The sequence below is a fragment of the Schistocerca gregaria genome, chromosome 3 (genome assembly GCF_023897955.1).
Source record: "Schistocerca gregaria isolate iqSchGreg1 chromosome 3, iqSchGreg1.2, whole genome shotgun sequence".
Taxonomy (NCBI): Eukaryota; Metazoa; Arthropoda; class Insecta; order Orthoptera; family Acrididae; genus Schistocerca; species Schistocerca gregaria.
The window spans coordinates 894,711,636-894,735,447 of NC_064922.1; the positions used below are offsets into that span (position 1 = coordinate 894,711,636).

Genomic DNA, 23,812 nt, shown 5'->3' on the forward strand with positions numbered 1-23,812 from the left:
TCTCATACACCCATTTCTTATCTACAATCATTGCGCTGTTTTGGAAAGCTCTATTGCTTCTACACTTTTCACATGTGATTTTTACTTTATAGCCGAAGCCTAAGAAAACAGTGTGTAATTGTACTTGTCCATCATACACACAACGAAGACATCTTTTCACTTCCTTAAACATTAAATCCATATTACAAATCACTTTTCCTCTGTTTTCTGTAGATTATAAAGTACTGAAATTGCTTTCCACTTTTTTCATTGAAGAACTTTGTGTTGTTTACAGCTATTAGCATTCCCCCTGCAAATTACTATGTCTGTTTCCATGTTAACATGCATTTTTTTTATTTGAAAATGTTTTGCACTTTTTTGTTTCTAAATCAAACAGTATCATCTCAATAATCGCAATAAAGCAGCTACAGAAAGTCATATGCACACTCAATAACACGACACAACTGAAGCAACAAAAAGTTCTAAAGAGAACAACTGAGGAACTGAACATTGCGTGAAAGTATGAGAAATTTATAGTGACATCTGACCTTTCATAAGTATGAGATGTATGTGTGAAAGTAAAACTCAGTCAGGAAACTAAACATTCCATGTTAATGGCTGAAGTGAGTGTGGAATGTTCAAATTTGAGTTGGAATGAGAACAGTTCATTAAAATATGACATAATAGAAGAGTCGGGATTGAAGCTTAAGCATATCATAAACTTCACTCTTAAATGTGTGAGAAAGATAATATGAGGGAACAAAGATCCATTTTGGTTTGATTGCAATATTAGAAGAATCTACATCTACATAGATACTCCACAGGCAACTGTACTGTGCATGGCGGAGGGTACCCTGTACAACTGTTTGACATTTCCTTTCCTGTTCCACTGCAGATAGAGTGAGGGTAAAGCAACTGTCTATATACCTCCGTATGAGCCTTGAGTTCTCGTATCTTTTCTTTATGGTCCTTATGCACAATGTATTTTGGCTGCTGGAGTATCGTTCGGCAGTCAGCTTCAAATGCCAGTTCTCTAAATTTTCTCAACAGTGTTTCTCGAAAAGAACGTCGCCTTCCCTCCAGGGATTCCTATTTAGTTCATGTAGCATCTCCATAACTCTTTTACATGTTGTTCAAACCTACCGGTAACAAATCTAGCAGCTCGCCTCTGAATTACCTCAATGTCTTCCTTCAGTCTGACCTGGCATGTATCCCAGATACTTGAGGTGTACTCAAGAATAGGTTGTACCAGCATCCTATATGTGGTCTCCTTTACATGTGAACCACTCTTTCCAAAAATTCTCCCAATAAGCCAAAGTCTACCAATTGCCTTCCCTACCACAGTTCTCACATGCTTGTTCCACTTTATATCACTTTGCAACAAAAACCAACAAACATCTACAGGAATAGGACAATTCACTTGACCCGTATAGGTCAACCACTGGTGACAATACCGAAACACCAACACATATTTAAATGAATTAACTGTGTCAAGCAGGACACTAATAATACTGTATCCAAACATTAAGGGTTTGATCTTTCTACTTATCTGCATAAAGTTACATTTTTCCACTTTCAGGACTAGCTACCATTCATCACACCAACTAGAAATTTTGTCTAAGTTGACTTACATCTTCCTACAGTTCATCAACTTCAACATCTTACCATAACCACATCATAATCAGCAAACAACTGCAGATTGCTGCTCACACTGTCCGCCAAATCATTTATGCATATAGAGAACAACTGTGCTCCTGTCAAACTTCCCTGGGGTTCTCCTGACGATACCCTTGTGTGTGATGAACACTCGCTGTCGAGGACAAGATGCTGAGTTCTATTATTTAAGAAGTCTTCGAGCCACTTACATATCTGTGACTTATTCTGTATGCTTGTATCTTCATTAAGAGCCAACAATGGGGCACCATGTCAAATGCTTTCTGGAAATCCAGAAATATGGAATCTTTCCATTGTCCTTCATCTGTAGTTCTCAGTATATCATGTGAGAAAAGGACAAGCTGAGATTTGCATGAGAGATGCTTTCTAAAACAATGCTGATTCCTGGACGTAAACTACTCAGTCTCAAGAAAGTTTATTATATTTGAACTGAGAATATGTTCAAGGATTCTGCAGCAGACAGAAGTTAGAGATATTGGTCTGTAATTGTACGGGTTCATTCTTTTACCCTTCTTGTATACTGGAGTCACCTGCTCTTTTATCCAGTCACTTGTGACTTAGAGCTGGGCAAGAGATTCATGAGAAATGCAACCTAGATCAGGGATCAGTGCCATAGGGTACTCTTTGTAAAATTGAACTGGGATTTCTTCCAGACCTGGTGATTTATTTGCTTTCAAATCTTCCAGCTGTTTCTCCATGCCAGGTATGCTTATTACTATGTCGTCCGTACGGGGGTCTGTCCAACGGTCAACTGATGGTATGTTTGTACGATTCTCCTGAAACTTGTGCTTTCGTTTTGCTGTTTTCAACTGCCACACTGGACTGATTAACAAGAGACTGATTGGTAGCCTTGGACCCACTCAGCAATTTTACATAAGACCAGAATTTTCTTGGGTTCTCTGCCAGATCTTTTGTTAAGGCGTGACGGTGGTAATTGTTATATGTTTCACATGTAGATCTTTTCACAGATGCACGAATCTGTGCTAAACTTCATATGTCGTCATTTGTGCATTCCCCTTTGAACTGAGAGTGCAACAGCTTCTGCTTCCTTTATCTACTTACTATTTACATAACTCTCCAGACCATGATTTACAGTCTGCTTAAACTTTGCCCATAATTCCTCTATATCTATTTTACTGGAACTAAGTGATGACAATTCACTACCTAAATGAGATGCTAATAACCGCTTATCTGCTCTGTCTAGCAGGATACTGACTTCGTCGATAAGGTCCGGCCTATTTGTAGCTACAGGGTCTAAGATATTTGCAGTGAATGTGAGATACCAAGTTACCTGCTGAAGATAATTGAAAAGAAAAAGAAAAAGAAAGTAGCGAATCATGTGGCAAGTGAAAACATCCAACAGTTAACTTTGTTTCACCTACACCATTTCTATGCGACCAGATGACCTTGACTGTCACACTCAACTTCAATTTCAATAGAGATGGTACTTTGTCAAATGCAATGAACACTTCCCCTCCTATGGCATCTAACCTGTCTTTCCAGTATACATTCTATGACCCGCTAAATGTCTTGGAACTTTCTACTTCAGGTTTCAGCCAGCTCTGGATTCCAAGAGTAATTCAAGCACTAGAACTTTCCTCGAGGACAGTAAATTTGGGAGCTTTATTACATATACTTCAACAGTTTACTGATAAAATTCGGACAGTTGAAGTGTCTTTACTCTGAAGTCCGTTTGATTCCCGTGCTGCATATCGACTGGTGATTGCTTATCAGAGCATCTCAAACTAGTGCCTAGCCTAAAAAACCCCGTGCGCACTCCAAAAGTACTCTGAGTAGTTGCTTCCTTCTTGTAGTGCACCCCTGACCTATCAGGGGGAGTCCTACAAATCCCCATAATGTAATGCAGGTCTAGAAATCTGCAGCCAAGACCTTCACAGAATTGACAAAGCCTTTGTTTGATCAACCCCAGTAACGATGTTGCAAATTGTGCGCCCTGGTTGCACTCCTCATGTGTTCAGCAGCCTCCACCACCTCCGCCAGTCACTCATACGAATGTTGCAGTAGCAGGTGTGTGTGTTGCAAAAAAAGAGAAGGTAACATAACTAATAGGGAAACAACAAAAAGAGAAGGTAACATAACTAATAGGGAAACAACTTAACAAGGATTTCTTGTGCAGCATAGATTGATGCATTACACAAAGAGACATCAGTATACTCCTGTTCTTAAAAATGATTAGAGAACAGATGTACAAAATTACATCCCAATATCTGCATCATGTGTCTGTTGCAGAATCCTAGAGTATATTCTTAGCATAAGCTTTAGCTAATCTCAACAGACCAGCAAGAGTTCCAAAAAAGACATCTCACATGAATTCCTGAGTATGTTTCAAAGAAAATGGATACCTACATTTGTACGAACAGAGTAGTTTACTGTACAGTACAATTTCTCGTGAAATTTCACAGTGAACATTCCTATGCAAGTAACAGAAATTTTCACTATTTGAATTTAGATAAAGAGATAATTTGTATGAAATTTTGGTTATGTAGTTTGTTCTTATTCCTTTTTATTTTCTGAATTTATGAGGTTTCTCAATTTTTTACTTTATATTAAATGAGGGACTGTTCAATTCCTTTGCTGCAATGTACATAACTCCACTCTGAAGTACATTAAAATTATTTTTGGGTGTACTATTGTGATTTTGCAAATCACTGTTCAGCTGAAACAGATATGTAATTATTGACAAAAAAACTGAGAAGTTAAAGTGTTGATCTTGGCCAAGGTTATTCAAAGTACATTTCTGTAATGTACTTTGTAATTGGAACCATAGACTCACTTGTTACTAAAATATGCATTTATTGTCATGCCAAAATGCATAGTGTGAAATTATTTGTTTCATATTTTTAATACCGATGTGTATTTTACTCGACATGGAGTTTCACGACAGCATGGCAGTTAAATTTTAAATGCTTCAAATAATTTTAAATTGTTCACCCTTAATTTTTTCACAGGATTATCATGCAGTTTTTCTTTCAGGCTCAATGGATAAATCAATAGAAGATATAAGAAAACAGCATTCAGAACTGGAATTTCTCGAAAGAACCATTTTGTCTCTAAATCAAGATTCACATGAGATCAGTCCAAGTGATCTTATTGTTATTTTTTTGTACACGTTGATGTTGGAAAGTGAATTCTCTCCATGTGAAGCAGACTGTGGAGGGTTCCATGAATCTGAAACACTAAATAGTGGAACTGCGAGTAATCTCCCTAATGCTTGGAAAGATGATCAGACTAATGTATACAAAGTAACATTTATTCTAAATCAGATTGCAGAACATAGATGCAGACTTGTTGGTTTCTTAATTGGTGATATTTTGGAGCTTAATCTGATTGTATCGAATATTGTCCCAAAAATAGTATTTGGTTTGAGTTTCCGTTGTTCTGAAGTTATAAAGAAGACTCAGCCATCGACTCCTGTGTTAGCCAGATATGCAAATATAAGACAGTTGAAAGAGAAATTAACGAAAGAGCTGCTGTACCCTGTGAGGTGTATTATTTTGAATGAAGTACATGTATTAAATGGTTCCCTCCTGGGTATTCCAGATGACCTAAAACATAAAATATACTCGCAACTCAAATTAAATGATGTTTATAGTTTATTGATGTCATGTCGCTACATGAACAACTTAATTGTGTCTGACCGACGGCTGTGGAAGAAATTGTTTTGCAGATATTATCCAACTGCTTACAATGAGCTAATTGTAGACAACCGAGAAAACATTGACTGGAAAAAGGAATTGCAGAAGAGGAGGCAACAAAGGATTGCATCAAGGGGACCTTTTGCCTTTTCAGATTTCAGGGTACTGTCTTATTGATTGTGTGTTTTGCATGGGTATTGGAAGTGTTCTGTGTGTTATTGTCATGTAAATGTGCAATATTTTGTGTTCAGATTTAATAAAATTAGTGGCCAATTGATGCACTGAGAACCATAAGAACCCAAAGCACAGAGATAAAGTTTTGAAAAAAATAGATGTTTGTGAAAATCAACTTTATAGACAAACCACCAGTCTCAAAGGTCTGACTTATTTTTTAACGAAGTGTCAACTACTATATTTCGTATGAAAAAATAATGTGCCCATTTTAAGTTGTGACATGTTAAGTAATATTTTTGTTTATATTGATTATTAATGTTAATTCACGATATATCTATATCTAGGCTGGTGACAGTAGTGTCTTTTAATATTTGTAAAGTTTATAATTAATCTTAAAATGTGATCAAAACATAAAGGACAGATACTAAATGCACCACACATACACAGTTATGACCTATTCCAACACTTTATTGTCCTCCTTAACATCATTTTCACAAAACATATTCTGTGACCTGAGGTTCAGATAAAACTACTGTTATGCCTCTGGTTAAGAAGTACTACTACTATGTACGTGATGTAGACACTAAATTAAGTTGCCAAACCTAGATAACAATTGAACAGCGTAGAGCAACACAGTTATGCATTTTGTTATGGGTCTGTATGGAAATAAATGAGCGAGAAATCAGGAAGACAGTTTTTCATGAATGTTCATATATACAGTGTGGGCTTACAGGTATGGATGAAGCTGGTTTCACCATAAAATCAAAAGGCGTCAGGAGAATGCATACATGCTTAAATCTCAAAATCGATTATGGTGGGCTTTAAGTCCTTGTGGTTCTCAGCACCTCAATTTGTTTAAACTATTGAAAGTCCAGGTTGCAATATCAACAATATTAGAAAAGGATAGATTCCTACTCATCATAAAGATGACACATTGAGTTTCAGACAGGCATGAAGGAAAGACCATTACATATAAGCTTTCAGCCAAAGCCTTCTTCAGGAAGGAGAAAAACATGCAAACATTTACACAAGAAATCACACCTCATACACATGACCACTACCTCCAGCCAGACTGGCTCTGTGTGTGTGTGTGTGTGTGTGTGTGTGTGTGTGTGTGTGAGGTGTGTGTGTGAGAGAGAGAGAGAGAGAGAGAGAGAGAGAGAGAGAGAGGTGTGTGCTTGCTTGTGTGAATGTGTGCATGTGTTTCTCCTTTCTGAAGAAGGCCTCGGCCAAAAGTTACGTGTAACAGTCTTTTCTTCATGCCTGTCTGCAACTCAGTGTGTCATCTTTATATGGTGAGTAGCAGTCTACCCCTTTCATAATACTGTCGGCCAGATTATTTTGTAAGCGGGTCATGTTTGCCAATTTACTTGTATGGAGTAGCAGTAATCACATATCTTTTAACACAAAATTTCAATTGGTAAACCAATTTTGGTTAGCAGTCATTTTCATTTGCCTGTGTAATGATTGTTGCCATAAGGCTGTGTAAGAATATGTTGAGGTTCACCATATGTGCAAACGTTATTAGTATAGTCTATTTATAGGAGCATTACACATGTGGTAATCATTGACTTATCTTGACTGATAGGTAGAAATCAGGTTAGATGCTGAAGTATTTGATGTGGCTGTAATAAAATTTATTATTTTTTTATACAAAATATGTAACCGAGGACTTCCTTACTATTTATTTAAATCCATGATGAGTGTGATAGAAAAACGTATTTCAGTGTTCAAACTGTTCTAAGTTCAACTTCAGTCTCCACTTTTATGTTGTTTTAATTTAAGTTTTGTGCAAAAAGCAGCTTCATTGATTTATTCCAATCTTAATTTGTTGGGCCAACAGTGTATACTAGTATACAGAATAAATCTTTCACATTGCATGAGAAAATATGTCATATTGAAACTCAGTAACTGATTAAAATTGTGTACTAAGCCTCTGCCTTTGTCCACTGACTGCATATCAAACATGAAAATTGTAAAATGAATGCCAAAGTTGCACTTCTGATACATTTGTTAGCGCAGGGCAAGTCGTGAATAGCTACTAAGTGCGACTGTGGTGGGTGGATGCCATGTAAATTAATCACATGGCCAAGATAGTCAATTTCAGTGAGAAAGAAGGAATACTTAGAATGGGTGGGTGTCAGTGTTGGTTTGGACAACACTGGAAACAGTGCCTCTGAATTTTTTAAATTGTTCTTCTGGCATATGACCAGATACAACTATATCATCTAAATGGTTCGAACAAGAAGGTTACTTGTGACATCCGTTGCTCAAGGTTTGAAAGGTAGCTGGGACAGAAGCACTACCAAATGGTAACCACTGGAACTGGAATAATTACTTGTGTGTGTTGATCACAAAAATCTTCTTTGACTCTTCATCTAAAGGCAGTTGCAAATAGGCCTTCTGGATATTACCCTTACCTTGACCCTGACCTAAGTGGTTCATCAAATCCTCAGGGCAGGGCGACAGAAAAGAATCAACAACAGTTTGTGGGTTGACAGTTGTTTTAAAGTCACTCAGAGTCCCAACCTGACCGACGGTTTAGTAAGGACCGCCAGGGGTGACATCTACTAGCTGGCCAACACTGGTTTGATGATATCACTGTCCTGCAACTCTGCAGCAGCCTGGTCCTGTAATGCATAAGAGACAGTGTGAACCAAAAAAAACTTGGACCGCACATTGTGTTTCAGTCCCTTGGGTCTCAAACCCTTGGGCCTTGCCTAAACTACCATGGAACAGAGGACTGGTTTTGTCACATAATGTATTAATATTGGCACGGAACTCAGCTGAATTAATTTTAACACCTTTTTGTGAACTGACAATCCAAAAAGGTCAAAGCTATCCTTGCCAAAAATGTCAGTAGACTCACAAGAGCACAACACATGAAATAACACTGTTTTAGTAGTATTACAGAATGTGGCTGGCAAACCGCTCACTCCAAGCACTGGATTAAGTTTGTCCATTATATGCGGTCAACAAGTTATATGGTTGTTGAAGCTGTTCCAACGTGTTTCATACGTGGCACTGTTGAGCATCATAACAGTACCCCTAGTATCTAAGTGGAAATTATCACACGTAACTGAGCATACAACTTATTGGATAGCTGGTTGATAAGTTCAGAGTTTGTGTCCTGGCAATCTGACAAAACAACAACAGGATTGGCAGACTGTTGTGAAGAAACACAACATACACCTCATTAGATCAGTCCCCAACAATCAATCTTTCCTTCTCACCCTGTACGGTAAGTTTCCCCTGACCTGGGGTTTTGGGTGACTTTTGTAAACTCTACGCCTTGCCCTGAACCTCTCCAGTTCTTTTCCCTTCACCCCTCAGTTACACCGACAGTGTCCTGTTGTGACTCAGTGATTGACAGTACTGTACTGAGCTCAGGGTTTGGATGCTTTATTAATGCAGCATGAATATGGGACTCAGACATGTTCTGAGTAATTGCATTGCTCATCATAATGTCACTGTATCTTAACCCACGTGGAAACTGAAAGTGACATTGTCTAGTAAGATCACCAAGTTCTGTTTCCCACTCTTTGTAGGACTGTCCTGGCTGCTGTTTTAATCAGAAAAACTTATAACAAGTTTGCTGCTACATGCACTTGTGATTTAAAATGATTTGACAGTTTATCAGCTCACTTGTCGCAGGGGGCCTTAGGAGGTTGATGATCTGGAAACAGTTTTACTACCAGCCGGAATACATCTGAGCCTGCGGTGGAGGGAAAATAGTAAATACGCTGGTTACCTGTTATGCCATAGGCATTGAAATGTGCCATCAACTGTGCAACATAAGCAGCTCATTCTTTGCTTTACCTCAGAATCTCTTTTAATTTAGGCGGTTGAACTTCTTATGGAGTTGTTTCTGATTGAACAGGCTGGGGTAGCAGTCATGGTACTGCCACAGTTTCTTGCAGTGCTTGTAGTAATTGTTTAGTCCTTTGTCCTGTGACTGTATAGTTTGCATTAAAGACACACCTGGAAGAGTGATCATGAAACTCAATACGACAACATACACAAACAGAAAAATAACACTGCTGCAAGAGAGGGTTAGCTACACAATATGCCACAGTGACCTAATCGTGAGCTGCATCCTCATTGGCATTTTAGTTGTTGTGTCTAACTTCTTGGACACTAAGGTGGCTAGTAATAATACAATTAATTAGAACACTCTGAATAAGTAATACTTTATTAAGTACAACAAAACTTATCTTTGCTCGCCAGGCTCGACTGTAACTATGAAACTGCACATGGAGCTTGTGGTTCAGAACACACTAAATGAGCCACGATTACTGAGTGGTGAATTGAAACAAGTTTAGAATGGCCATAGTATGGCGGGATTGGTGCATAGGCAGCCCCCCCCCCCCCCCCCCACACACACCAACACACACAAGGCAGAACTGTCTTCACTCTGAGGAGTAGGCAGGATGACAATGTTACTCTGGCAGGATTTTTTCGGAAGTGGGCTGTACCCAACCTCAAACAGAACTGCCCTCCTTCCCTCTGGTGATACTGTTTCAAGGAAGAGGCACAGTGGTGGCACCTCAGAAGTACATGAGGCACTGCTTTTTTCTAGCATCTCATTGGTGCCTCATGATACCTCTTTGCTGTGCAATATCTCTGCAATAACCTTTTTCACACCACAGCATTTTCTTTCTCAAATCGAAGAAGCAATTAAGAAAATAATGTAATGGTTTGGAGGTGGGATTAAATTTCATTGTGAAGGGGTGTCAGTAATAAGTTCATTGATTAAGCTACTATTCTTTTTAAAAATATTGCAGAATTATAAGACCTGTTGACTGGAATAAACAGTCTACTGAGCTCACAATGTGGATTAAGAGATTAAGAGTAAATTAGTATTGAGGAGAAGCAGATGTGAGATAAGTGACAAATTTAATGTAAAAAATTGGCAGCCACGTGGTAAACGAAGTGAAGAAATTCTCCTGAATCTACTATTATCAAACATAGGCCTTAATTTGAGAAACCAGTCTTTCTGTATCTAATTGCATGATATTATTTCATGTAGCAGTTGGTTACAACTGACTCACTCGATTGATTCAGTTTTGTGTGTCGATGATGAATCTTCCTTCTGTGCTCATGAAGACATTGATTTTGAACATAGTTCAAACCACTTTTATAACAGTAACTGTATAGTAATCAGCCATAACTGCCCTGCTGTTTTGTGCAGGAGGTGCTTCTACAATCATGGTTGCCAAGTGCCTTCCCTATTAACTAACTACTAACTACTTGGCACTGTGCAGTTGGTGTGCTCAGCTGCATAAATAAATCACATAGCGTGGCTGCCAACTCCAGCATTCCCTCTGTTGAGGTGAGCTTTTTTTGTTTCATTATTTATATTTTTGTATTGCATTGAATTCAGCAGGTGCCTAGAAGTGATATCAGAATCCTTTACAGAGCAAAATTAAGATAATAAGTCAAAGCTTTATACATATCTTACAAAAAATCAAAATGGGTGTCCTTCATGATATGGTAGATATCTTGTCCATGGTTCATTACCTACCATACTCAAATCAGCATGTCTTTTGTAACAGCAGCAAAGGCTTTTTGATCCACTCTTTCAGCTCTGTCAGTTCTTCAGGTAATGGCGGAAGAAAGATACAGTCTTTGATAAAGCCCCAATAAAAGAAGTCATATCAAGAGACCTCTAGAGCCATCTCAACAATGCTTCATCATCAGGACCAATGTGACGTGTCTCAAACTGTCAGAGATGTTCATTCAGATACTCTCTCATGTCATAATGGAAGTGGCTGCAGCTCCAAACTGTTAGAAAAGAAATCTCAGGAGTCTTCCTCAGGTTGTGGTATCAAGCACATCTGGAGCATGTCAAGGTATGAGTGTGCCATTACATTTTTTCTGCAAAGGAAAATGCCATAAAGCGTCATTCTGCACATGGCAGTGAAGATTTTCAACTTGGTAAAATCTCAGGCATGCTCAGTGATTTGGCGAGAATGTTCTGCACCCCAGCTTTGAATATTATGCCCCTGTTGACGTTGCCATTGATATGGAAGGTTGCCTCACCAGTGAACCCTGTGAATAAAATTGACATTTTGTGGGAATCCCAAACTGTCTCCACTGAAGACAGTGCTAAATATTGTCATCTTTAGTGGGTGCCTTCACAAGTTGCAGTTTGTAAACCTTGAATGTCAAACACTCTTATGAAGAACATCCCAGATGTTGAACTGGGCAGTGCTAAATCATGGCTCACTTTTAGAACTCACTTCGCGGGGCTGCATTGGAAGGATTGCCAAACTCTATCCACTGTCTCCTCTGAATGAAAAGGGCAACCTGTATGTTTGCCTTGGCATAGGGAACCTGTCTTCATAGGTCACCGATGTCAGTGTTTAATGTATTCACTGTCAGATGGATTGAACCCAAACTCCAGTTGAAAGCTGGAATGAGATGATAATGGACATTGTTTTTGTATATTCTGCTAGTCTGCAGGTAGACAGATATCAGTGCACATGTCAGAGTTCCGGAAGATAAGGGGAAATGGAGAAAGCTACCAGCGGGATGCCTGCCTGTATAAGAATAACCCAAATTAATAGTAGGTGAAATAAATGCGACAGATTGCTTTGGATAAGACAACAGAACAAGACAAGGACAAACAACCTACATGACAACTCGGTGCTACACAAAGCCAAAACCACAACAATGACAAGAAAGCCAAGAACAGCAGAGAGACAAATCCAAGATGCAACCAAAGACAGTAATCAGTTGACAAGCAAGGTAATTATCAAGCTTTCCCAGTACAGTGAAAATAGACCCAGAGGTATCAAGCGCGAAGACTGAAGTGCTTCGCAGTCACCTATGTAGCTGCCTCATGGAATGCTATTGGCTGCCGTACTCACATGGCAAGACTGTGGCATTCTCACTGTGCAAGCGTAGCACTGTGTGGCCGCATTGCCCCCTAAGGGCTATTTAAGTCAATCTCCTCTGGTGGCACTCAACATCAGTGCCGCCTGGTACCACATATTCTACAGCACAGACTCTCTTTCGTTGTTGTTTGGGTGCAATCTGGAAAAACTCATGGTGTTGGGAATGGCGGATATTCAAAATCACTCATCTGTGAATCTAAAATGTACTGCTGGGTGACATTCAATGCAATGTTGCTACATTTTCTGCATTGTAATATAGTTGGTTCCTACTTGGCGTCCTATACACATGGTGAGCAAGATATTGCTGCATAACCCTGTCCCACTCAGACAGTAATTCTCCTGAGATCGTCTTGTGTGTGAGGATGATTTCTGTGATGATGCACTGAAAGTTTCAGCTGATCCCAAGTTGACAAATCAAGTTCATGTCAGCATATATGCAGGTCATTCCATTGGGTTGATTAGTACCTCCTGGAAGAAGGCATTAACAGATGGGTGTGGTGTGACTGCACAAGTTTTCCCTGTGTAATAACTGTTGGTAGTCCTATAATGTTCGCTGCTGTATTCCAAAATCAACAAGACTCAATATAGTGGCAATCCTTCTGTCCAGCATCTTCAGGAAAGATTCTGCTGTTGCTGCTGAGTCCAGTTGAAACCTGATATGAAGGCCGGAAACCACCATCCTATACAGATCCCCTTACTGCACATGGTGCATGGGCCACACACCTCTGGTGCTGCCCCAAAGACTGGGCTTGTGGCATGGCTCATAGTGGACACCCAAGCCAGTGATATATCACAAAGGGTCTAAGGGTCTGGCTGCACCAAAGAACACTGAGCTTTGATGCAGGATAATACAGGGCTCCATGTCCTGCTAAGAGGAAAACTGTTATCTCTGTTAATCAATGCTGGGGGGGGGGCGACAAAAAAAAAAAAAAAAAACAGCTACTCACTACTATCTGGGTCGCATCTCATTTCATTCCACGGCTGTTGTCGTAACTATGCTTTGCTATCAGCAATTTTTCAGGTTTTTGTAGCCTCATGTGACAGCAGTCTCCCATGCAGCTGTCATGGACTGCGTGAATCGAACAGTCAGTGCCAAATCATTGCCTTATGGAGCCGAGTAGTGCCCTAACACTGGCAGATGGACAGGACACACATATAATCTCAAATCTCCTTAAAATTATTCCGGTCTTAAAAGATATGCCCCCAGCATGCCTCATCATGCACCTCTACTCCAAACTCCTGAGGCTGATGAATCTCACTCTTGGAGTATCCATTTTCCTCAAACTTAGATGCCATGTATGCAGGTTCCTGTGTTAGACTATGTACATCAGAAATGGCATAATTATGTTCTGTGTACCAGTGTCCTAAGGATGCCACTGTATTGGTACTGTGGGTGGCATCTCTTTGTATGCAGATATTGGTCAGTATGTATCTCATTTCAATTAACACTTTGTCCCAGTCCTCAACACATTTCTTGTAAACTATTACATCCAAAAGTAGAAGCTATTCATCACTTTCCTCCACGGTAAATTTAATGCTGGAATGATTAGGGAGATTGAGTAAGAGCATCATGTCAATGGATGTGATGTACTTGTGCTTTAAGTTCTTGAAAGACAAAACCTTCAGTGGAATTCTATGTGTACTAGAGCTGAACAGCGTGTTGGATGATCCTGTCTCGATACAGTTCAGCACTCCAAATTACCCTCAACAGGGAAAAAAGACATTTGACATTCAGAGACTATGAAATAGTGCGCCAGATATATGCATTGGTGGTTAATCATCTCCAGCCACTTCTTCAATGATAATCAGGTGTCAGACAAATCCTGCACTCATTGGTGAAGAGAACCTGATGTCATTGACCCTGGTTCAGTTCCAGGTGTTCCTTACTCTGCCTCCTTCATACAACATGCTTCTGAGGGTTGATACTGTTGTTCATAATGATGCCTAGGGACCATATTGATCACGTGCAGACAGTTACATTAAAAAAAGGCAGCTCTCAGTTCTGTTGCATTGTTCTTGGGGTACCTAGGAGCTTTAAATGCGAACATTTTAGTTTAGGCTTTACCGTGACTTATTGACATTAAATGAAACAACAAGTTTACTGTTACCAGTCACTATTTATTTATTTCCATGATGTGTTTCAAAGATTTAAACCTCCATCATCAGATGGATTTACATTTATGACATTTGTGTGTGTGTGGTGTTACGATTTTTTGGAGAAACTTGTGGCACTGTCTAGTGGAGAAACAAAACACTATTTCAGAACATGGTTTTGGGTTTCTTTTGACAAAAAATTAAATGTGTATCTAATGGTAAACATAAAATAAATAAAATAGTGTTTCAGTGTTACGACAGTGAAAGGAACCTGTGACCACTGGAGGTACTCAATTTTACTTATTTTGTGTTTACCGTTAGATACCCATTTAATTTTTTGTCAAAAGAAACCCAAAACCATGTTCTGAATTAGTGTTTTGATTGTCCACTATACAGTGTCGCAGGTTCCTCCAAAAAAATTGTAACACAACACACACACACAAATTTCATACTAAGAAATGTAAATTCACCTGATGATGGAGGTTTAAACCTATGAAACATGTCGTGTACCTAGGAGCCATAATATGTAAATAGTGGTCAGCAAACCAGCCAACTATCATTGTTGAAATTTCCTGGCACACAGTTTTAATCTGACAGGAAGTTTCATATCATCGCACACTCCACTGCAGAGTGAAAATCTCACTCTGGAACTATCACTGTTGTTGTTACTGTGGGTGACCTCCAGATTTTTTTGGTCTCATGATAGCAGTTAATTGAATAATCTCATTGCTGTGTGCACCATTTATATTGTCTACTTTCTGTGCTATCAACCCGTCACATCTTAAAGTAACAGTGTGCACACTGTCTAATGTGGAAGTGACCTTTCAAAGCATGTGAACAGTGTACAGAAGCCACATTGTCCTGCTCATGGTTGGAGATGCAGCCCACACTACTGAACTGTACCGAGAATGCAGGTTTACTTTTACCTCCATTACGGAGGTGGCTTTGTGCAGAGGTTTTCTATGGTCTTAAAAGTACTGAGGACAATTATCCCAGTTATTATTATTCTTTTTAATACCAACTGTGCAGGTCATGAGGGTCCTGCAAAAGTTTTTCAACAGTTTACATTGCAGCAAAATTTTATCTACTTATCTGTTTACAACATGCTTCCTCTCTACTAGTTCGAACTTCTACATTGTTCCACATTTGTAACCTTTGTATCTTCATAATCTGTCTTTATTTATGAAACTTAGTAATATAAATATTTAGTGCAACTCAACACTATAACCTTTATCATGTAAAGAAATTTTAGTGAGAATTTATTTAAAAAAAAGAGTGAAGCTTCCCATTAACAACAGTAGAGGTGGTCTTGGTCAACAGACACCAGATTTTCTATTGTTATTGTTTTAGTTATGAAATCTTAAGAACAGGAATACCTTTTGTACAAGTACTATGTTTCAAATTTATATTTTGTAGTTGATTTCAAACAAATATATTGAGCACTTAACCCGATTGAACTGTTTGTTTTAGACTGACTCATTCCATTTTCTCCCACTTGACTGGATAGAATAATATATTCCCAAGATGACGGAATTTTTGGCTGACAATAACCCATGTGGTCAAACAATCTTACGTCTTGTATCTAGAGGAAATGCTATTATAGCAGAATTATTACGACTGAAAGATTATGTTCCACCTATTTTCAGGTAAGAGCATTATAGTCTTATTTATTAATTCTACCCTTAATGGGAAATGTTGTGTGTTTTGTGTCGTAATAGAATAGCAGTGTTGTTTTGAATCACTGTTTGACTCATTCATATACACATTATGTCCTGCAAAACACATAATGATAGACTGTTTTGTAACATTAGTCAGTGTATGAGTTAAGATAAAAGCAGCTTTCAGAAATTACTTGTTCATGCTATATTAACTATTCTTGAAGGTAGTCTGATGTACTCTGTTGGTGCTTAAAAAGCTAGTACACAAACCACTACTATCAGAAAAGCTGCTGCTTGTTTAATTGTGCTTAATAGTTATAGAAGCTTGGGCAAAACTTGTAGAATTGCAGCATGTATGACGAGTGATCAGTGGCTGCTATTCATTTCATAGTGCAAGTTCTCCATTTCTGTGACAGTATTTTCACACATCTTCTGCAAATACCAACAGATAAGAGTGTTTCAGGGATAAGGAAAAAACTGGGAAATGTAAATTCTTTGGGAGTAAATGAGACAACTCATTAAAAGGCAGAAGTGTTGAATTGTTGAGAGGCACACACAAAAGGACAAAAAACTTGCTAGCTTTCAGAGTACATCCATTTTACACACACACACACACACACACACACACACACACACACACACACACACACACACACACACAATCATACTTATACTTACTTTTCTTCTGACAATTATTCAATTAATAGAAAAGATGTTTTTAATTTTGTAAATCCACCGCATCTTCGTATTGCTTACCCAAACCATTCATATCATTCCAGACCCTTGCATTATGTTATACACACTTTCCATATTTTGAAGTGCATCAGAAATAATTGGTTGGATTTGAAAGATGAACGTCTGACATTTTACTTCCCCATCTATAAGAATGCAAGCTTCATTTTCTGCAATTGTGTCTATATTTGATATTGAAAGCAACAAATTATTAAAATTTGGGCATGGTTTTGCATGAAAGCACTATGGTCTTCTTCGTTAGAAGAACAAAATGTAAAGCTTGTTTGTCAGATTTTCAGCGACAACAAGAGGTGTAGTGTGGTGTTCGAATCAAAAAATGAAATTGATAATTAAGAAGGAACTGCTGAATTTATTAAAATAATAAGCATGTGGCAGAAAATTTTGTATCTGGAGTCTTCTTTCAAAAAATGGTACAAAGGGCTCTGAGTACTATGGGACTTAACATCTGAGGTCATCAGTCCCCTAGAACTTAGACCTATGTAACCCTAACTAACCTAAGGACATCACACACACCCACACCCAAGACAGGATTCGAACCTGTGACCGTAGTGGTCGCGTGGTTCCAGACTGAAGCGCCTAGAGCCGCTCAGCCACACCGGCCGGCGATGTCTTCTTTGAAAGGCCTTAAACATATGGAGGGAATACAAAAGCCTATAACAAGCCACAAGGATGATGAACCACATGAAATTTTCAGTTGGCCAGCTCGTTAAAGAAACACACTGCAAATAATCATACAACATATCTGTTATTAGAACTGAGAAATTATTGTCAGTCTGAACTTGAAATGTCATATATGCTACCCAGAAAATTTAAGGCTGATGCCTTAGAATCCAGGTTTGGACTGTGTTGGCAGCCTTGTGGGTCCCAGTACCATGTATCAACAAGGAAAATATTTGAGGCAGATGGAAAGCTGAGATTATTAACTTTGTTAGCATTTTTTGTACAAGATGACTCAACTAAGAAAATTGTAAGTAGATCTCTGCAGATGTGTAATGGTTGTATATTGTTATATCGCTAGTTTCGCTTTGGACATGTACGTATTCGGCTTTTTTAATTTTATACTGAAGCCTCATACTGCCACCTAAGAGGTGTTAACTATTTACAGGAAGTGTACTTTTTGTGGAAACTGCATGACATAGTAAGGCTTAATTCAGACTTTGGACTTCAAGCAGGCTATGTAACAAATTTAGGTGAGATTGTATTCTTTCATATGCAAATGGAACTACACAATGTGCATTCTATTGTCCTGTATAATTTATTTTGTTGACAAATTGTATACTCAGTTAAATTAAAAGCCTCTCACATTTCACTTGCATTTTGTGTTGTGTAACGCTCACTGTGCCGTGTTGGTTGTACTGTTTGTTGGATACAAAATCCAAAACGTAAAATAGCTCTACTGCTTTTTTTCTTGTAATATTGATTTACACATTTAAAAGTGTGATTTTTCACACTTTTTGTTTTCCTGCAAATCTGCTGCAAACCCAAAAATTTGTGAAGCACCAATTTTGCAAAGAATGCCTGGAAGATGATATCATTCAAAAATAGTTTTTGTGTGCATTTATTGTTACATATTTCAGTAATTTTGTGATCTTATTAATAGTGTATTGAAAAAGTTCTTAATTATATGAAACATAGTTATGTCACCCTCTTAGCTTATTATGGAAATTTGTTGCAGGCTGGAAACGAAACAAGAGCAACAGAAATATGGGGAAATTATTTCAGACTTCAGTTATTTTAAAAAGTCTGATGAATTTGATTCCAAAATAGATAATAATGCGGTAAGTTCTAGTTTATAGTCTTTGACAGATCAATAATTTTTGTATGTTCATAGAAACACAACAATTAAAGCACCATTGGCAGACATTCAAACAGTAGATAGGGGACGAAGGTACAAAAAATCAAATTCTGTCTTCTCATAACTACAAAAGGAGTTCCTTGCGAAGGAGAAAAACACAGACAAGAAATGGAAGTATATGAAATAAAAGTAATAGAGAGTAAGAAAGATGAGAAGGTATGGCAAGGTGGTCAGAAGTAGTGTCACTAAATGCCCAGAATAACTCAGGTGTGCCCTTCATTTCACCATTCTGTTCAGTGTTCCTGAAGCATTTAAGAAATATCTTGAAGGCAATTCAGCTATACATGCATCAACAATCTTAAGTGGAACTTCTTTTTCTTATGCAATTTCATGTGCAAGGGAAAGGGCTTCTGCTGGTGTATTTAGTTCCTAATTAGCGTTGGACTATGTGTGTCTTGAATTGTGCTTTGTGTTGCAGTAGATGTGGCAGTGCTTTATTTTCTCTCTGATAAAAAGTGTAGATATTGGCTTATGATCAGTGACCAACATAAACTACCAGTCTTTAAGCTGTGGCAGAATTTCTTTATGGAAGCATACAACTTGTGGTCATATGATGACCATCTGTGCTGTGACATAGGTAGTTTCGGAATGCAGAATGCCAACATCTCCCAGTGTTGGTCTATTTGTTGTTGAAGTTCAGCACCTATTCCAGTATTAGATGCATTAACCATCAAAGCAAAAGATTCTTGTGGAAAAGTGTGTGGCCCCAGATATAGCAGTATTCACTTTGTTAAAAGCAGTTTCTGCTTTCCTAATCCACTGTAATTTATCATGTGGTTTCAGTGAACCTTGCAAGAATTCATTAAACAGAGTGGTCAGCAGCACATTGTTATGCACAAAGCAATGACAATAGTTACAGATAGTATATGCCGTGGGACAACGGGAAATCCAGGAAAAACATGGGAATTTTTTCATACGGAAAAAGTCCTGAAGAAACCCCGGAATTATTAGAATTTTGGAAATTTTTTATTTTTTTACTTTTCAGTTAAACTTTACTAATTTTGATTGGTGCGAGCCGATACTCTAATGAAGAATTTTACCTTATCCCGCTAGTGCAGAATAATAATGCAGCTATAAACTATAAATGAGAGAATAACACCAACATAAAATACAATAATAAAACATAGTGCAAACACAAATGTCTGCAGATGGCAAAATGTATCAGAGGCTTTAGGATGAAAACTCTGCACTATTTTGTATCAACAAACTGATTTGTATGTGTGTGATGTCACAACTGTTTACATTTCTAACTGGTCGCTGTAAAATATTGCGAATGGTAGTTTGAGAATCATTACTTTCAAACTAAATTTCGTTTTATGCAAGATGAATTATGTTGCATGTGAGAATGTGCAATAAATTTCGTAAATCATGGAGCATTTGACTCTCGTTCAGAACTTTATGCTTTGAGGACCAGCTACTTAGTAAAGTTTCAGGCCCAGAAGACCAGCTATTCAAACCATTATGTAAAATTTTACTGGCATGTTTGTGTTTGAGAGACCTTAAAGGGTAACACACACTAAAAAAAGACCAAGCTTCTATGTTAGTTTTTCATACTTATTTTAGTTCTTTCATAAATTACAAATTATGTAATAGCAATAGAAAAAACTATAGTTATCCAGAAAAAAGATTTGGGGGGGGGGGGGGGGGGCGGCAAAGTGAGTTCTTGAGCAATATCGTACATAGTTGGCTTTTCTATGGAAGAAAAATTGAAGTGCTTGGCAGGACATATAATCAGGTAATCCATGAAATGTTCAGTGAAATTTGTGATCATGCTCATCAGTAATTTTCAGCTGCTGCGATTTAAGCTGTGCTCTTAGGATCCTGCGTAACAACACCTTCTGGGGAGGGGGAATGATGACCAGTATTATTGGTGAAAGATTAGCTTTTCTTGTAACTATACCGTATGTATTTTGACATTACATGTCCTGTGCTCTGAATATCTGCTGTCATTGGCTGGTGAGGTCACATGAAATGGAATATGATTAGCTGACAATCATGATTTCAGTGCTTAGGAAGCTACTGTGCTGTATTTCGTAATAGAAAAATATGTAGTTTACATGTTACTGCTTATCAAAGATTTTCCCCAAATGCATTTCTTTTCTGAGTTCCATGTCTTAAAGTGCCAAGAAGTTCTAAACCGGTGTATAAAACCTTCCCCATTCAGAGGACTGAAGTTTTACAGTTCTGGGGGAAGGTGTATTTTCACCCTGCAAAAAGTGAATTTTTAACTGAGAAATCTGGGACTTTTTTTTGTCCCCATATACACTCTTTAGTTAGCAAGGAGTAAAAAAAAAAAAAAAAAAAAAAAAACAAAACCTTCCTGTGCAACATGTGGACTGTGCTGTGGACTGCCACAGGCTGTGGGAAGTTGTTTATGGCTTTCACTCACTCTTACATCAGCCGAATTCTTCAGTGTTTATGGCATGACCCAGGAAAGGAACTGATGCTCTACATATGCACTTTGATGGATTGAGGAAGAAACTGTGTGAGGGAGATGAGTGAAGATTTGCTGTACGTGGTGCAGATGTTCTGTTTTGGAGCTGGAAATCACCAAAAAAAATCATAACCAGTAAGTACATAAAAGAATTTGAAATTGTATGTGAATTTGTCCGTAAAGTGCTGGAAGGTTTGTGCAGGATTCCAAAAGGAATCCTAGTAAATTCGAATAGGCTGAATGTGATGCAAACAGTGATTTTAGATATGTCTTCCAGAGCACTGTTCATTTCATAGAAAGCCCGTACCAAGTGTGTTGTTTAGAAGATGTGTTTTCCATGGATATTGAATGAGAAATGTTCAATATACAGGACAGGACACCTGTCAGAAATAGTTGTAGTGTTAAGTTGCCTTTCTATCGCCAAGTGGATGCCATCTATTGTATTGCTCTTTTTTAGAATTTTCTGGAGAGGCAAGGCCCAGCTGCTGTTTGACAGATGACTGATTCCTTGGGTGAACATAAAACAAAATTCCTGCTTCACTATCTTCAAATTCTCAAGTGGTAATTGACAGGGTTGAGCATGAATAAGCAGTCCTGGCATTGTTAGAACATAGTACATTGTTGTATGCTGTATGGGCACTAGAATGGGTAGCTGCTGAGTAGTGTCAGGAAATTTCTTAAGGAGTTCTTGATATAGGATATTACCAGTGATCATGCATACAGCAGTGTTGTCTACATGGTGTTAACACCCCGGCTAGCTAAGTCAGTTGTTGTGTCAAGAAGATGGTGGTGTTGAAGGTCCGGTTGCAGGCCACAAAATCATAAAATATGCTCCAAGGATGGTGTAGATCATGTCTGTCGCTATGAATTGCCACATACATTCACAATGAAGCTGGAGTTAAGTGAGAATGTCGCATGAATATATGTCTTGATTGTGGAACAATTGGCAACAAAGGGGCTAGGGCTGTCACTGCTGCAGCGAGATAGCTGAGAAGAAAGGTATATCGATATATCACATCATCATTAGTAGAAACTGCAGTTTTGTTGACAGGCGATGGTTGCCATCTAGGAAGCATTACCGACTTCTGGGCACATTTCCAGTATCACACTAGAAACAACATTTTTAAGCTTCTGAGCTAAATCGTCTATTGTATCAGTATACCTTTTCAGCTGAAGGCAGTCAGTGATGTTTCCACAGTGCATTGGCTCTGTGATGGGTGACTAGAATATTACATTTGGAGAATGGCGACTTGTGCAATGAGCTTAGTGATGGGTGCTTATTGCTCTGATGTCCTTATCACTGATGAACTTCACTTTAAAAAAATCTTTCCTCTGCTTTTTATTCTAGTTAACTGTGCACTAACACTCCACATATAAATTTTTTTATGTCAGGGGTCCTGATGGGGGCTTTTGGAACCTCAAATTAAAAAATGGTGGGGATCAGCTGACCTTGATGTGAAGCTTTGGGGGATATCACTTTGCTCACGAAAGCATTGTTCCTTTCCAGGCACTGCAGTGCTCTTGAGCTTGTGGAATGTGTAGGCACCACCCTAGCTGGTAACAGCTCTGCACTGTGACATAGTGTGGAAAAGTCAACCCATGTGCACATGTCAGAACAGTTGTAGCTAGCCACTGTGCCCATGCTCATAGGAATATGAAAAAAATGTTCTAGTCTGTGAAATAACAACTATATCTTCATGCATATACAGTGTCTCATGGCACCATCTTTCATGTACACTACTAAAAACAAAACTAACCCTTGAAAATGCAGTGTCTGCTAAATAAGCACTAGCATTCTCACTGCAGCTGACTACTGGCAGACTTTTCCTTCTCGGGGGAACTGCAGGTTCTGTCGAAATATACTGTATGGGTCCTTGCTGTAAAGAACTTGGCATAGTGACAAACTAATATTCTCATGTTTTAAACTGTTCATGACTTGTTTTTTGTTTATTTCCACAGTATGTACTAAAAAGATGTCCCTAATTCCTAATCAGTGCATACCACTGGGTTTGATTGTCGATGGTGGTGAGAAATCCAGATCTGCCTTCATTTGATTCAAGAAATTGGTTCCAAATTTCTGACTTACATTGATATCCATTGTCACTTAAGATGCACTATGCCGTGATTATGTTTTCAGAAAAAATTCCTTGCAGTATCCTGACCATGATGTTTTCATTGGCCTTTCTAAAGGGATAAAGTTTTACAAATTTCAAAATCATTTCTTGCACAACCATTATTAGCCGAGTCAATGGACCCCCCCCCCCCCCTGAAGAAAGAAAAATAAATAAATAAATAGAAAAAAAGTAGTAGGGAAGAAAATCATTGAATCACCAATTTTTGTATGGTGGTAGGGAGTGTGTCATGAATAACATGAAAAATCTCCACCGGTGGGGTGGGGTGATGGCATTTAAAGGTAACTTTTTTATGTTTTTCTGTAACAACTTGAATACCATGTCTTGTAGCACAAATGTTTCCCAGTACAAAATTAAACTACTTTCAGTTTCGTGCAAAAAGGTAGTATTCATTTTTTTTTCTAAAGGTCTTACAGCTTCCCCATTGCAAGGGATGTAAAAATTATAGATTGTTAAAAATAGTATTTCAGTGGTATAAAATTAATGTTTTATGTTAAGTGAAGT

At 38.3% G+C, this 23,812-nt stretch overlaps 2 protein-coding genes across 9 annotated transcripts in view; both read left to right on the forward strand.

Annotated features, from left to right (window-relative positions):
• The window catches only part of LOC126355143 (WASH complex subunit 5), a 165,418-nt gene that overhangs the window by 16,866 nt on the left and 124,740 nt on the right, over positions 1-23,812 (forward strand). For 2 of the 8 annotated variants that reach the window (XM_050005336.1, XM_050005339.1), the window contains exons 2-5: positions 4,648-5,471; positions 10,675-10,815; positions 15,947-16,122; positions 18,563-18,665. In XM_050005336.1, the coding sequence (XP_049861293.1) occupies positions 16,001-16,122; positions 18,563-18,665 (225 nt within the window). In that variant the 5' untranslated portion in view covers positions 4,648-5,471; positions 10,675-10,815; positions 15,947-16,000. The remainder of the gene's footprint in view (positions 1-4,647; positions 5,472-10,674; positions 10,816-15,946; positions 16,123-18,562; positions 18,666-23,812) is intronic. The other 6 variants (XM_050005334.1, XM_050005337.1, XM_050005332.1 and 3 more) reach the window with 4 other exon arrangements.
• On the forward strand, positions 4,653-5,486 carry LOC126355657 (F-box only protein 7-like). Its single transcript, XM_050006021.1, has one exon. The coding sequence runs from the start codon at positions 4,653-4,655 to the stop codon at positions 5,484-5,486; it is 834 nt and encodes a 277-aa protein (XP_049861978.1).